The sequence below is a fragment of the Microcaecilia unicolor genome, chromosome 9 (genome assembly GCF_901765095.1).
Source record: "Microcaecilia unicolor chromosome 9, aMicUni1.1, whole genome shotgun sequence".
NCBI lineage: Eukaryota > Metazoa > Chordata > Amphibia > Gymnophiona > Siphonopidae > Microcaecilia > Microcaecilia unicolor.
This window is the reverse complement of record NC_044039.1, coordinates 225,244,147-225,261,027: the sequence shown is the minus strand read 5'-3', so window position 1 is coordinate 225,261,027 and position 16,881 is coordinate 225,244,147. Positions and strand designations below refer to the sequence as shown.

At 45.8% G+C, this 16,881-nt stretch overlaps 1 protein-coding gene across 1 annotated transcript in view; it reads left to right on the top strand.

Moving 5' to 3' along the window:
• Positions 1-234: 234 nt before the first annotated feature.
• The window catches only part of DLST (dihydrolipoamide S-succinyltransferase), a 111,669-nt gene continuing 95,022 nt past the window's right edge, over positions 235-16,881 (top strand). Inside the window, exons 1-2 of the mRNA XM_030213730.1 lie at positions 235-297; positions 15,054-15,243. Coding sequence (XP_030069590.1) covers positions 235-297; positions 15,054-15,243 — 253 coding nt within the window. The remainder of the gene's footprint in view (positions 298-15,053; positions 15,244-16,881) is intronic.

Sequence of the window (16,881 nt, the reverse complement as noted above, 5' to 3'; positions counted from 1 at the left end):
ATAGCGCTACTAGAGGTGCACAGCACTATACAAGTACATATCAGACAGTCCCTGTTCTAGAGAGCTTACAGTCTACATGAGATGCACTGGAGACACTGTGTCTTCTACTACTTATCATTTCTGTAGCACTAGTAGAGGTAAACAGCACTATACAAGAACAGATGAGCTAGTCCCTACTCTAGAGAACTTACAATGTAGGCAAAACAAGAGACTTTGGGATTTCATTCATTTAAAATGGTTAAAATCAACAAGGAAAAAGCAAAAGCCACAGTCCCAGAGTTTGCACAAATGTCCAAGGTAACACATCAGTTCACAGAGCACATTGCACAGAAAATAAATCTTTAATTTTGCCATTTGAGGCAATGGTTCCTGAGCACTGTTAGCACAGTTTTTTTTTTTTACCTGTGCAATATTTTCCATCTAGAAGCTGCAGAAATTGTAGTCTTTAGGCAAAAGATGTTCTACTTCAGAAGACTTCAAGCACAATTGTAGCCTAAATGTATAAAATGTTTGCCTGTCTGCATGATCTGTCCTTTTCCTTGCTTAGGATTTTCTTCTTTCCCCCTTATGCCTGGATGTGCTGGTGCAGATGAGGCAGCAGAGCTGGGTGTCTTTTTGAACTGCAGGGAAGGGGTGATGAGTTCTGTGCCTTACCTTTGCTGTGTCTGATGTTGCTGTGGTCCAGGGTACCTGGCGCTCCCTCCCTGTATGCAGCAGTAGTAGTGTTGTGGGCAGGGTTGTAAAAAAAGCCCTGAAGCACTGTCATGGAATAACCCTACATTTGTACTTACCTAGATAGGATGTAATGCAGTGTCTGCCTACATGTAGCCAATCAACATCAGGGAAGTTATAAATATGTAGATAGGAAAAGCAGGGTCAGATCTAGGGAGAGAGATGAAAGCCCGTAGCACAGAGCACAGAGGTATCTAGTAATGTACTGCTAAGGGGTCTCAACAGCCCTGTTCCACTCTGACTTGATTTTGATCAAATAATGTAATAAGTGTTTCTGGAGGCTCCCATGAGCCCCAGCTATGAATTCAGCCCTTGTGAAACACTGGGAGCACAGTGACCACAACATGAGATCAGAACAAAGGGAAAAAAAAAAAAGAAAGGATTGGATTTTATGTTTAAATTTTTTTTGATTAATTGCAAAAACAGAATTAGTTCTTACAGGTGGGAACATAAAGTCCTGTATACAGCAACACAAGCAGCCAGTTTACAAATATACAGAGGAACTTAGATGGGTGTAAAGCTGGGATTGTACAATATATGCAGCACCACAGGAAATGACGAAGGATAAAAACCTGTACCATCCACCCAGTCTGCCCAAAAAGATGGCCAGACTTGTACCTGGCACTCTGTGCAGGTTATACTTCTCTGTGTTTCAAGTTTTGCTTTGATTTAGGACTGTACATGGAATAAAAATTTTAATTGCATGACTAATCACATAAAGCATTCTCTTCACATTTCCTCCTTTACAGTGCAATATATAGACAGCAGATGTAAATTCTCAAAACTGACATATTTCAATGGCTAAACTAAAAATGTCATAATTTATCTTACCCTTGTCTGGTGATTTTACCTTTTCAATCATCTCATTCCCTGTGCTCTGAACTCTGCTTCTAGGCCCTTTGTCTATTCACTATTTCTTTTTCTTCTCCTCCTGCCCTATTTCCATCTTTCATATTCTACTTTCATCCATTTTTCTTCCTCCTTCTCAAATCTGACTAGTTTCCAACTCTTCCCTTCCCCTCCATGGGCACCATCTCCTCCCTACCATTTCCTCATTTCCTCTCTTCTCCCTTCCCTTCCTCTCCATTCATGGGCACCATCCCCTCCGTTCTCTCTTCCCTTCCACAGGCACCATCTCCTCCTATCTCTCTCCTCTCCCCTTCCTCTCTACAGTCACCATATCCTCCTATCTCTCTGTTTTCTAACCTTTAACCAGAATTTAATCCACAATAGGACACTACCTCTTATCCCATGATTCTCCAATTTCTTCTGGAGTCTTTTATGAGGTACTTTGTCAAACGCTTTTGAAAATCCAGATACACAATATCAACCGGCTCACATTTAGCCACATTTGTTCACCCCTTCAAAGAAATGTAATAGATTGGTGAGGCAAGATTTCCCTTCACTAAATCCATGTTGGCTTTGTCTCATTAATCCACGCTTTTGAATGTGCTCTGTAATTTTGTTCTTAATAATAGTTTCTACCATTTTGCACGGTACCAAAGTCAGACTCACCGGTCTATCATTTCCCGGATCCCCTCTGGAACCTTTTAAAAATATCGGCGTTACATTGGCCACCCTCCAATCTTCCAGTACCACGCTTGATTTTAAAGATAAATTACATACTACCAACAATAGTTCCGCAAGTTAATTTTTCAATTCTGTGAGTAGTCTAGGATGAATACCATCCGATCCAGGAGATTTGCTACTCTTCAATTTGTCAAATTGCCCATTACTTCCTCCAGGTTTATAGAGATTTCATTCAGTTTCTCCGACTCATTAGCTTCGAATACAGTTTCTGGCACCAATATCTCTCCCAAATCTTCCTTGGTAAAGACTGAAGCAATGGTCTAAGTCAATGGTACTACGTCACCTGGACTATTGCAATGCACTATACGCTGGCTGCAAAGAACAAACTATCAAGAAACTGCAAACAGCCCAGAATACCGCCGCCAGACTCATATTTGGAAAAACAAAATATGAAAGTGCAAAACCCTTATGAGAGAAACTTAATTGGCTCCCACTTAAGGAACGTATCGCGTTCAAGATCTGCATGATTGTACACAAAATCATCCACGCACATGCCCCGACATACATGCTAAACCTCGTGGACCTGCCTTCCAGAAATGCCAAAAGATCATCCCGCAAATTTCTTACTCTACACTTCCCCAGCTGCAAAGGACTAAACTACAATCTAATACACACGACTACCTTCTCATACATGAGCACGCAGCTGTGGAACGCATTACCAACTACCTTGAACACAATCGACGAAATAGATAACTTTCGTAAATCTCTGAAGACATATCTCTTTAACAAGGCCTACAAAGAGAACCCATAGCTTAACTATGCCACTTCACCAATACAACTAACACTGAAAATCTTCTTTCTAGATCTATCTGTCTAGATCTTTCCTTTTCTACCATCCTAATCCTTCTACATCACCAGTTACATAGTAACATAGTAGATGACGGCAGAAAAAGACCTGCATGGTCCATCCAGTCTGCCCAACAATCTGCCCGCAGATCTTTTTTCATGTTTTCCATTCCCTCCGGGGTGTCCACTCTGTTGCAAATCTTTACCTTGTAACCTCCACAAAAAGGCAAACTTTACCTTGTAACCCTTCGGCAATGTCACTCACAAATATATTGAATAGAATCGGCCCCAGCACCGATCCCTGAGGCACTCCACTACTCACCTTTCCCTCCTCCGAGCGAACTCCATTTACCACCACCCTGTGGCGTATGCCCATTAACCAGTTCCTAATCCAGTTCACCACTTCGGGTCCTATCTTCAGCCTGTCTAGTTTATTCAAGAGCCTCCTGTGGGGAACTGTGTCAAAATCTTTCCTGAAATCTAAGTAGATGACGTCCATAGCACGTCCTTGATTTAATTCTCCTGTCACCCAGTCAAAGAATTCAATGAGATTCGTTTGGCACGATTTCCCTTTGGTGAAACCATGTTGTCTCGGATTTTGCAACTTATTTGCTTCTAGGAAATTCACTATCCTTTCCTTCAGCATCGCTTCCATTACTTTTTCAATAATCGAAGTGAGGCTTACTGGTCTGTAGTTTCCGGCTTCTTCCCTATCACCACTTTTGTGAAGAGGGACCACCTCCACCGTTCTCCAATCCCACGGAACCTGTCCCGTCTCCAAGGACTTATTAAACAAATCTTTTAGAGGACCCGCCAGAACCTCTCTGAGCTCCCTCAATATCCTGGGGTGGATCCCGTTTGGTCCCACTGCTTTGTCCACCTTTAGATTTTTAAGTTGTTCATACACACTCTCTTCTGTGAACGGTGCTATATCCACTCCATTCTCACATGTACTTTTGCCAGTCCATCGCGGCCCTGCTCCTGGATTTTCTTCTGTGAAAACAGAACAAAAGTATCTATTTAGCAAATTAGCTTTTTCTTCATCATTATCTACATAGCGTTTCACAGCATCTTTCAGTCTCACAATTCCCTTTTTTGTCTTGCTCCTTTCACTAATATACTTGAAGAAATTTTTGTCACCCCTCCTTACATTTCTAGCCATTTGTTCTTCTGCATGCACTTTCGCCAGACGTATCTCTCTCTTGGCTTCTTTCAGTGTCATCCAGTATTCCTCCCCGTGTTTCTCTTCTTGAGTTTTTCTGTATTTCAGGAACGCCAACTCTTTAGCCTTTATTTTCCCAGCCACTTGTTTGGAGAACCATATCTGTTTCCTTTTTCTCTTGCTTTTATTTACTCTCCTTACATAAAGATTTGTGGCCCTATTTATAGCTTCTTTCAGCTTGGACCACTGTCCTTCCACTTCTCGTTCATCCTCCCATCCAATCAGCTCCTTCCTCAGGTATTCCCCCATTTTACTAAAGTCAGCATGTTTGAAATCCAGGACTTTGATTTTTGAGTGTCCGCCCTCCACTTTAGCTGTCATATCAAACCAAACCATTTGATGGTCACTGCTGCCCAGGTGGGCACCCACTCGGACATTTGACACACTATCCCCATTTGTGAGCACCAGATCCAGCGTCGCTCCCTTCCTCGTGGGTTCCGTCACTATTTGTCTGAGCAGAGCACTTTGAAAAGCATCCATGATCTCTCTACTTCTTTCCGATTCCGCAGATGGAACTTTCCAATCTACATCTGGCAGATTGAAATCTCCCAGTAACAGCACCTCTCTCTTCTTTCCCAACTTATGGATATCTGCGACCAGATCTTTATCTAGATCATCCAATTGTGTCGGAGGTCTGTAGACAACACCCACGTGTACAGAGGTTTTATCATCTCTTTTTAAGGTGATCCATATTGCTTCTTCCTTTCCGCAGGTCCCTGACATTTCAGTTGCCTCGATGTCATTTCTCACATACAGAGGTACTCCACCACCTTTTTGACCCTCTCTATCCTTCCTAAATAGATTATAGCCCGGTATGTTTGCATCCCATTCATGAGAACCATTTAGCCACGTCTCCGTGATTGCAACAATGTCTAAGTCTGCCTCCAACATCAGGGCTTGAAGGTCATTAACTTTATTGCTTAGACATAGTATACATAGTAGATGACGGCAGAAAAAGACCTGCATGGTCCATCCAGTCTGCCCAAGAAGATAAATTCATATGTGCTACTTTTTTATTTGTACTGTCCTCTTCAGTGCACGGACCGTATAAGTCTGGCCAGCCCTATCCCCGCCTCCCAGTCCCGCATCCCACCACCAGCTCTGGCACAGACTGTATAAGTCTGCCCAGCATTATCCCTGCCTCCCACCACCGGCTCTGGCACAGACCGTATAAGTCTGCCCAGCACTATCCCCGCCGCCCAACCACCAGCCCCGGCACAGACCGTATAAGTCTGCCCAGCACTAGCCCCGCCTCCCAACCACCATCTCTGCCACCCATTCTAGGCTAAGCTCCTGAGGATCCCTTCCTTCTGCACAGGATTCCTTTATGTTTATCCCACGCATGTTTGAATTCTGTTACCATTTTCATCTCCACCACCTCCCGCGGGAGGGCATTCCAAGCATCCACCACCCTCTCCGTGAAAAAATAGTTCCTGACATTCTTCTTGAGTCTGCCCCCCTTCAATCTCATTTCATGCCCTCTCCTTCTACCGCCTTCACATCTCCGGAAAAGGTTTGTTTGCGGATTAATACCTTTCAAATATTTGAACGTCTGTATCATATCACCCCTGTTTCTTCTTTCCTCCAGGGTATACATGTTCAGGTCCGCAAGTCTCTCCTCATAAGTCTTGTAACGCAAATCTCATACCATCCTCATAGCTTTTCTTTGCACAGCTTCAATTCTTTTTACATCCTTAGCAAGATCGGCCTCCAAAACTGAACACAATACTCCAGGTGGGGCCTCACCAACGACTTGTACAGGGGCATCAACACCTCTTTTCTTCTGCTGGTCACACCTCTCTCTATACAGCCTAGTAACCTTCTAGCTACGGCCACCGCCTTGTCACACTGTTTCATCGCCTTCAAATCCTCAGATACTATCACCCCAAGATCCCTCTCCCCATCCGTACCTAGCAGACTCTCACCGCCTAACACATACGCCTCTCTTGGATTTCTACTCCCTAAGTGCATCACTTTGCATTTCTTCGCATTGAATTTTAATTGCCAAACCTTAGACCATTCTTCTAGCTTTTTCAGATCCTTTTTATGTTTTCCACTCCCTCCGGGGTGTCCACCGTGTTACAAATCTTAGTATCATCCGCAAATAGGCAAACTTTACCTTCTAACCCTTCGGCAATGTCACTCACAAATATATTGAACAGAATCGGCCCCAGCACCGATCCCTGAGGCACTCCACTACTCACCTTTCCCTCCTCCGAGCGAACTCCATTCACCACCACCCTCTGCCGCCTATCCGTCAACCGGTTCCTAATCCAGTTCACCACTTTGGGTCCTATCTTCAGCCCATCCAGTTTATTTAAGAGCCTCCTGTGGGGAACCGTGTCAAAAGCCTTGCTGAAATCTAAGTAGATTACGTCTATAGCAAATCCATGGTTCAATTCTCCGGTCACCCAATCAAAGAATTCAATGAGATTTGTTTGGCACGATTTCCCTTTGGTAAAACCCCGCCCTCAGTCCCGTCCAACTTTAACCACTACCTCCAGGAATCTCCAGGCTATTGACCCTCCCACCCTATCCTCTATTATTTCTAATCTCCTCCCCTCCATCTTGTCCTCCGAGTCTGTCGCCAAGGCTGTCTCCACTTACAATGCCAATCTCTCCTCTGCTCTGGACACCCTCGCACCATCCATCTCCCATCCCACAAAGCATACTAATCCCCAGCCCTGGCTGTCCCCTTGCATCCGTTACCTTCGCTCCTGCGCCCGATCTGCTGAACGCCTCTGGAGGAAATCTCGCACACATTCAGACTTCCTTCACTACAAATTCATGCTATCCTCCTTCCACTCCTCCCTATTCCTTGCTAAACAGGACTATTACACCCATTTGACCAACTCTCTCAGCTCCAACCCCCGTCGTCTCTTTTCCACCCTTAACTCCCTCCTCAAAGTGCCCCCCCACTCCCACCCCCCGTCGCTCTCTCCTCAATCACTGGCTGATTACTTCCGCGACAAGGTGCAAAAGATCAACCTTGAGTTCACTACCAAGCCATTTCCTCTTCACCCTTCAGCCCTCTCCCTCAACCAACCAACCCAGGCCTTTTTCTCCTCCTTTCCTGTCATCACCGAGGAGGAAACCGTCCGCCTTCTTTCCTCCTCGAAATGCACCACCTGCTCTTCTGATCCCATCCCCACCAACTTACTTAACATCATCTCTCATACTGTCACCCCCTCCATCTGTCATATCCTCAACCTCTCTTTCTCCACTGCTACTGTCCCTGACACCTTCAAGCACGCCGTAGTCATACCTCTCCTCAAAAAAACATCACTTGACCCTACCTGTCCCTCCAACTACCGCCCCATCTCCCTCCTACCCTTCCTCTCCAAAATACTTGAGCGTGCCGTTCACAGCCGCTGCCTTGATTTTCTCTCCTCTCATGCCATCCTCGATCCACTTCAATCCAGTTTTCACCCTCTTCACTCGACAGAAACAGCACTCTCTAAAGTCTGTAATGACCTGTTCCCAGCCAAATCCAGAGGTCACTACTCCATCCTCATCCTCCTCGATCTATTCGCCGCTTTTGACACTGGTAATCATGACTTACTTCTTGCCACACTGTCCTCATTTGGGTTCCAGGGCTCTGTCCTCTCCTGGTTCTTCTCCTATCTCTCCCACCGCACCTTCAAAGTTCACTCTCATGGATCTTCCTCCACCCCCATCCCCTTATCTGTTGGTGTTCCCCAGGGATCTGTCCTTGGACCCCTTCTCTTCTCAATCTACACCTCTTCCCTGGGCTCCCTGATCTCATCTCATGGTTTCCAGTATCATCTCTATGCTGATGACACCCAACTGTATCTCTCCACACCAGACATCACCGCAGAGACCCAGGCAAAGGTATCAGCCTGCTTATCTGACATTGCTGCCTGGATGTCCAACCGCCACCTGAAACTGAACATGTCCAAGACTGAGCTCATCGTCTTTCCACCAAAACCCACTTCTCCTCTTCCTCCACTTTCTATCTCAGTTGATAACACCCTCATCCTCCCCGTCTCATCTGCCCGCAACCTCAGAGTCATCTTTGACTCCTCCCTCTCCTTCTCTGCGCATATCCAGCAGATAGCCAAGACCTGTCGCTTCTTCCTCTTTAACATCAGCAAAACTCGCCCTTTCCTCTCTGCACACCACCCGAACTCCCATCCACGCTCTCATTACCTCTCGCCTGGACTACTGCAACTTACTCCTCACCGGCCTCCCACTTAGCCATCTATCCCCCCTTCAATCTGTTCAGAACGCTGCTGCACGTCTCATATTTCGCCAGAACCGATATACTCATATCACCCCTCTCCTCAGGTCACTTCACTGGCTTCCAATCAGATACCGCATTCAATTCAAGCTTCTCCTTCTTACCTACAAATGCACTCAGTCTGCTGCCCCTCACTACCTTTCTACCCTCATCTCCCCTTACGTTCCCGCCCGTAACCTCCATTCACAGGACAAATCCCTCCTCTCAATACCCTTCTCCACCACCGCCAATTCCAGGCTCCGCTCATTCTGCCTCACCTCACCCTATGCTTGGAACAACTTTCCTGAGCCCTTACGCCAAGCCCCCTCCCTGCCCATCTTCAAGTCTTTGCTTAAAACCCACCTCTTCAATGCTGCATTCGGCACCTAACCCTTACCATTCAGTGAATCCAGACTGCCCCTATTTTGATTGCCCCTTTCGGTCCGACCGTTCACGTGTCTATTAGATTGTAAGCTCTTTGAGCAGGGACTGTCTCTCTTTGTGAAATTGTACAGCGCTGCGTAACCCTGGTAGTGCTTTAGAAATGTTTAGTAGTAGTAGTAGTAAAACCATGTTGTCTCGGATCTTGCAACTCATTTTCTTCCAGGAAATTCACTATCCTTTCCTTCAGCATCGCTTCCATTACTTTTCCAATAATCAAAGTGAGGCTTACCGGTCTGTAGTTTCCAGCTTCTTCCCTATCACCACTTTTGTGAACAAGGACCACCTCCGCCGTTCTCCAATCCCTCGGAACCTCTCCTATTTCTAAGGATTTATTAAACAAATCTTTAAGAGGACCTGCCAGAACCTCTCTGAGCTCCCTCAATATCCTGGGGTGGATCCCATCCGGTCCCATGGCTTTGTCCACCTTTACTTTTTCTAGTTGTTGATACACACTCTCTTCCGTGAACGGTGCTATATCCACTCCATTCTCAAATGAACTTTTACCAGTCCATCGTGGTCCTTCTCCCGGATTTTCTTCAGTAAAAACAGAACAAAAGTATCTATTTAGCAAATTTGCCTTTTCTTCATCATTATCTACATAGCGGTTTGCAGTATCTTTTAGTCTCACAATTCCATTTTTAGTCATTCTCCTTTCACTAATATACCTGAAGAAATTTTTGTCACCCCTCCTTACCTTTCTAGCCATTTGTTGTTCCGCTTGCGCTTTCGCCAGACGTACCTCTCTCTTGGCTTCTTTCAGTTTCCTCCAGTATTCCTCCCCGTGTTCCTCATCTTGAGTTTTTTTTGTATTTCTGGAACGCAAACTCTTTAGCCTTTATTTTCTCAGCCACTTGCTTGGAGAACCATAGTGGTTTCCTTTTTCTCTTGCTTTTATTTACTTTCCTTACATAAAGGTTTGTGGCCCTATTTATAGCTTCTTTCAGCCTGGACCACTGTCCTTCCACTTCTCGTACGTCCTCCCAGCCCATCAGCTCCTTCCTTAGGTATTCCCCCATTTTACGAAAGTCAGCATGCTTGAAATCCAGGACTTTGAGTTTTGAGTGGCCACCCTCCTCTTCAGCCGTCATATCAAACCAAACCGTTTGATGGTCACTGCCGCCCAGGTGGGCACCCACTCAGACATTTGACACGCTATCCGCATTTGTGAGCACCAGATCCAGCGTCGCTCCCTCCCTCGTGGGTTCCATGACCATCTGTCTGAGCAGAGCACTTTGGAAAGCATCCACAATCTACTTCTTTCTGATTCCGCAGACGGAACCATCCAGTCTACATCCGGCAGATTGAAATCTCCCAGCAACAGCACCTCTCTCTTCTTTCCCAACTTTTGAATATCTGCGATCAAGTCTTTATCTAATTCTTCCAATTGTGTTGGAGGTCTGTAGACAACACCCACGTGGACAGAGGTTCTACCATCTCTTTTTAAGGTGATCCATATCGCTTCTTCCTTACCCCAGGTCCCTGTTATTTCGGTTGCTGTGATATCATTTCTCACATATAGAGCTACTCCTCTACCTTTACGACCCTCTCTATCCTTCCTAAATAGATTATAGCCTGGTATGTTTGCATCCCATTCATGGGAACCATTGAGCCATGTCTCTGTGATTGCAACAATGTCTAAGTCTGCCTCCAACATCAGGGCTTGAAGGTCATGAACTTTGTTGCCAAGACTGTGAGCATTTGTGGTCATTACTTTCCATTTACATTTCCTGGTATGTGTTTCAACATTTGATATTTTGGTGTGTTTTTTGTCTTTGGGTCCCTCCATATCTTTTTGTTCTTTTGCTTTTGCTGTTTCTTCTGGCTCAGTTCTATTTTTAGGAACCTCACAGAGCTCTAATGGAGCAAAAGAATTCTGTAGGGGTAACACTTGTGAAGGTGTATGCCTCTGTGTCACATGACGAAGTCTGCCTGAGCCTACTGTGAACCATCTATTCTTAGGAGGTTTTATCCTTTGAGGCAGTGGTGTGAATTTGGTTTGATTTTGTGCAGTCTTAGAAGTTGCTTTAAGTGCATCTAATTCCTGCTTTAATTTACTGAGCTCTTGTTTTAAACTAGCGAGCTGATTACAGTTAGGACAAGCCTTAAGTTTCCAGATGATTGGCCTTGAAACTAAAGCTCCACAATTATTACAGAGAATAAAAGTCATCTTGATTTGTTGAATGGGTATGAGTAGGTATTTTATGATGGGGCTTGACAGTGTACAAGATTAACTTTACTCCTCAGCAATCTGAGACAGTTGTAATTCGGGTGGAGTTAAGTTGTGATAAGTAGTATAGTTAGAATAGGGATTTAGGAAGTGTCAGTCTTGGGGTGGGTGGGTATAAACCTAAACCTGTGGAATGTGTTTGCTGTAAAACCTATCTTAGGCCTGTATTAAGCCTCTTTTCTACAAAGCTGATTGGGACAAGGGGAAGACAAGGATAGTAGGTAGAGATGTGCAAAAGAACCAGAGTTTTGCGAGCATTTGTGGTCAACACTTTCCATCTACATTTTCTGGTATGTGTTTCAACATTTGTGATTTTGGGGTGTTTTTTGTCTTTGGGTACCTTCATATCTTTTTGTTCCACCTCCATTGCTTTTTCTTCCTCCTCAGTTCTATTTTGAGGAACATCACAGTGCTGTAATGGAGCAAAAGAACTCTGTAGGGGCAACACTTGTGAGGGTGGATGCTTTCTTGTCACATAACGAAGTCTGCCTGAGCCTACGGTGAACCATCTATTCTTAGGTGGTTTTATCCTTTGAGGCAGTGGTGTGAATTTGGTTTGATTCTGTGCATTATGATGTTGTGCAGTCTTAGAAGTTGCTTTAAGTGCATCTAATTCCTGCTTTACTTTACTGAGCTCCTGTTTTAAACTAGTGAGCTGATGACAGATAGGACAAGCCTTAAGGTTCCAGATGACTGGCCTTGAAACTAAAGCACCACAATTTTTACAGAGAATAAAAGTCATCCTGACTTGTTGGAATGGGTATGAACAGGTACGCTATGATGGGTTTTAACAGTGTGCAAGAATAATTTTACTCCTCAGCAAACTGAGACAGTTGTAATTAGGGTGGAGTTAATTTGTGATAAGTAGTGTATTTAGAAAAGCTGTTTTGGAAGTGTCAATTGTATCTGGCATCCTGGAATGGTGTTACCATAACAGGTCTGTGTAAGCCACATTGAGCCTGCAAGGAGGTGGGGAAAAGCGAATGATACATACCTGTAGCAGGTGTTCTCCGAGGACAGCAGGCTGATTGTTCTCACGACTGGGTTGACGTCCACGGCAGCCCCCACCAACCGGAACAAACCTTTGCGGGCGGTCCCGCACACAGGGCATGCACACTGCGCATGCGCGGCCGTCTTCCCGCCCCTGCGCGACCGTTCCCGCTCAGTTGAATGACAAGCAAAGGAATGAGGAAAAACGCAACTCCAAAGGGGAGGAGGGAGGGTAGGTGAGAACAATCAGCCTGCTGTCCTCGGAGAACACCTGCTACAGGTATGTATCATTCGCTTTCTCCGAGGACAAGCAGGCTGCTTGTTCTCACGACTGGGGTATCCCTAGCTCTCAGGCTCACTCAAAACAAGAACCCAGGTCAATTGAACCTCGCAATGGCGAGAGCATAACAGAAATTGACCTATGAAGAACAACTAACTGAGAGTGCAGCCTGACCAGAACAAATCGGGTCCTGGAGGGTGGAGTTGGATTCAAACCCCAAACAGATTCTGCAGCACCGACTGCCCGAACCGACTGTCGCGTCGGGTATCCTGCTGGAGGCAGTAATGTGATGTGAATGTGTGGACAGATGACCACGTCGCAGCCTTGCAAATCTCTTCAATAGTGGCTGACTTCAAGTGGGCCACTGACGCTGCCATGGCTCTAACACTATGAGCCGTGACATGACCCTCAAGAGTCAGCCCAGCCTGGGCGTAAGTGAAGGAAATGCATCTGCTAGCCAATTGGAGATGGTGCGTTTCCCGACAGCGACCCCTTTCCTATTGGGGTCAAAAGAAATAAACAATTGGGCGGACTGTCTGTGGGGCTGTGTCCGCTCCAGATAGAAGGCCAACACTCGCTTGCAGTCCAATGTGTGCAACTGACGTTCAGCAGGGCGGGTATGTGGTCTGGGAAAAAATGTTGGCAAGACAATTGACTGGTTAAGATGGAACTCCGACACCACCTTTGGCAGGAACTTAGGGTGAGTGCGGAGGGACTACTCTGTTATGATGAAATTTGGTATAAGGAGCATGAGCTACCAGGGCTTGAAGCTCACTGACTCTACAAGCTGAAGTAACTGCCACCAAGAAAATGACCTTCCAGGTCAAGTACTTCAGATGGCAGGAATTCAGTGGCTCAAAAGGAGGTTTCATCAGCTGGGTGAGGACGACGTTGAGATCCCATGACACTGCAGGAGGCTGATAGGGGCCTTGACAAAAGCAAGCCTCTCATAAATCGAACGACTAAAGGCTCTCCAGAGATGGCTTTACCCTCTACATGATGATGGTAAGCACTAATCGCACTAAGGTGATTCCTTACTGAGTTGGTCTTGAGACCAGACTCTGATAAGTGCAGAAGGTACTCAAGCAGGTTCTGTGCAGGACAAGAACGAAGTTCTAGGGCCTTGCTCTCACACCAAACGACAAACCTCCTCCACTCTCTATAACATCAGCAAAATTTGCCCCTTCCTCTCCGAGCGCACCACCCGAACTCTCATCCACTCTCTCATCACCTCTCGCCTTGACTACTGCAACCTACTCCTCACTGGCCTCCCACTTAGCCATCTATCCCCCCTTCAATCCGTTCAGAACTCTGCTGCACGTCTTATCTTCCGCCTAGACCGATATACTCATATCACCCCTCTTCTCAAGTCACTTCACTGGCTTCCGATCAGGTACCGCATACAGTTCAAGCTTGTCCTACTAACCTACAAATGCACTGCAGCCGAGTGGTGTGCTGGAGCAGGCTCTCACAGGCTCGCAAGAGCCGGTTGTTAAGTTTTTAAGAATTTTGGGAGCCGGTTGTTAAAGCAGGGCCCTCCATGGCTACTTTAACAACTGGCTCCCAAAATGTGGGCTTGGGCGCCCTGCTGAATTATGTTTTACTTTGCTGTTGGGGATGCTGAGCCCTGCAAGCCAAGTAAATACTTCTCAAGCATGTGAGAGAAGTTCCAGCATGCTGCTCAGAGCAAGACGTTGGGAGTGGTGGCAGTCCATTTATTGGCTGCCAGCAAAGGTATGCCTAGCATGCCCGCACGAAGGGAGGGAGAAGAGAGAGGCAAGTGTTGCTCATCCCCCCCCCCACCCCCCGGCCATCCCTGGCCCTTTCAACTGCAGAGCTGGCTACGTCCTGAGAAAGAGCCTGTTGTTAAAAATTTACCAGCACACGTCTGCTTCAGCCCCTCACTACCCTTATCTCCCCTTATGCTCCTACTTGTAGCCTCCGCTCACAGGACAAATCCCTCCTTTCAGTACCCTTCTCCACCACCGCCAACTCCAGGTTCCACCCTTTCTGCCTCGCCTCACCCTATGCTTGGAATAAACTCCCCCTGAGCCCATTCGCCAGACCCCCTCCCTGCCCATCTTGAAATCCTTGCTCAAAGCCCACCTCTTCAATGTCACTTTCGGCACCTAACCATTGTACCTCTATTCAGGAAATCTAGACTGCCCCAGTTTGACATTTGTCCTTTAGATTGTAAGCTCCTTTGAGCAGGGACTGTCCTCTGTGTTAAATTGTACAGTGCTGTGTAACCCTGGTATTAGAAATGTTAAACAGTAGTAGTAACACAGTACTTGAGGTGTGGTCGCACCATGGACCAATGCAGAGCATTATAATATTATTTGCCTTGATTTTGTGTCCCTTTGCTTCCTATTCCAGGACTTTAATTTTTTCAGTAGCAAATTAGTGAAGCTGACTCTGTCCCATGATAATGTCAGGTTTTGTGGTCTATAATTTCTCCGTCCCTAAAACTAGGCGTTGTGTATTGGCCACCAGGGGTTCTTTCAGTGCAGCTGAGATTGGCTAAAGCGGGGTTGCAGGTTAGAACCCAATAATTCCTCCGCCATTTGTCTCCTCCTCCTCCTGCCTTCCGTTGGCTTCTTCCCGGTGCGTCATTTCCGGTTTGGTCTCTTCCGCTTCCGGTGCGGGCTCCTGCTCTGTCCCGTGTCGTCATGTTGTCCCGGTCCCGTTGCCTGGCCCGGGCTTTCGGCCGCTCCGTCGCCGCTTTGCAGCAGGTAAGAGAAAGTGGCCTTTGGGGGGGGGGGGGTTAAGGAGAGTCAACCCCCCCCTTTAATCCTCTTCGGACTCTGTGGGGCCCTCAGGGGCCGCTGCCCAGCCCCGCCCTTTCCTGACCTCGTCGCCCTTCACCAATAGACTCGGAATCAAACTTTCCCCGAATATATAAAACTATGTCTAGGGCTCTTCAGTCTGGAGAAGAGACAGCTGAGGGGAATGGAAAGAGTAGACGTGAATCGTTTGTTTACTCTTTCCAAAACTACTAGGACTAGGGGGCCTGCGATGAAACTGCAATGTAGTAAATTTAAACGAATCGCAGAAAATGTTTCTTCACGCAACGTGTAATTAAACTCTGGAATTCTTTGCCAGAGAATGTGGTAAAGGCAGTTAGCTTAGCGGAGTTTTAAAAAGGTTTGGACGGCTTCCTAAAGGAAAAGTCCATACACCATTCTTAAATGGACTTGAGGAAAATCCACTATTTCTGGGATAAGGAGTATAAAATGTTTTGTACTTTTTTGGGATCTTGCCAGATATTTGTGATCTGGATTGGCCTCTGTTGGAAACAGGATGCTGGGCTTGATGGACCTTTGGTCTTTCCCATTAAGGCAATACTTATGTACTTATGAGTTCAGAGGATTCGTGGCACTATAAGTCCTGCTTGTCCTCAGAGACCTACTACAGATAAGTATCTTCTCTTTCTCTGAGGACAAGCAGGCCTATAATTCTCACAAATGGGGAATCCCTAGCCACCAGGCTGACGTTTTTGAGCTACAGTGACCAGAACTGAACACAGTACTCAAGGTGCGGATGCACCATGGAGCGATACAAGACCATTATAGTATTTTTGGTCTTATTCACCGTCCCTTTCCTAATAATTCCTAGCATCCTGTTTGCTTTTTTGGCAGCAGCTAAGAAACCCTCTGCTCAGTGTGTGGCAGCAGCTAAGAAAGCATATAGAATGTTAGGTATTATTAGGGAAAGAATGGAAAACAAAAATGAGGACGTTATAATGTCCTTGTACAGCTCCATGGTCAGTGTTCTCAATGGAGAAGGGTAGATAGTGGGGTTCCCCAGGGGTCTGTACTGGCACTGCTACTTTTTAATATATTTATAAATGACTTAGAGATGGGAGTAACTAGTGAGGTAATTAAATTTGCTGATGACACAAAGTTATTCAAAGTTGTTAAATCGCAAGAGGATTGTGAAAAATGACAAGAGGACCTTATGAGACTGGGAGACTGGGCGTCTAAATGGCAGATGATGTTTAATGTGAGCAACTGCGACTTTTTAATATATTTATAAATGACTTAGAGATGGGAGTAACTAGTGAGGTAATTAAATTTGCTGATGACACAAAGTTATTCAAAGTTGTTAAATCGCAAGAGGATTGTGAAAAATTTACAAGAGGATCTTCCGAGACTGGGCATCCAAATGGCAGATGACGTTTAATGTGAGCAAGTGCAAAGAGATACATATGAGAAAGAGGAACCCAATTATAGCAACTTAATGCAAGGTTCCACATTAGAAGTCACTGACCAGGAAAGGAATCTAAGTGTCATCATTGACGATTCGTTGAAACCCTCTGCTCAGTGTGTGGCAGCTAAGAAAGCATATAGAATGTTAGGTATTATTAGGAA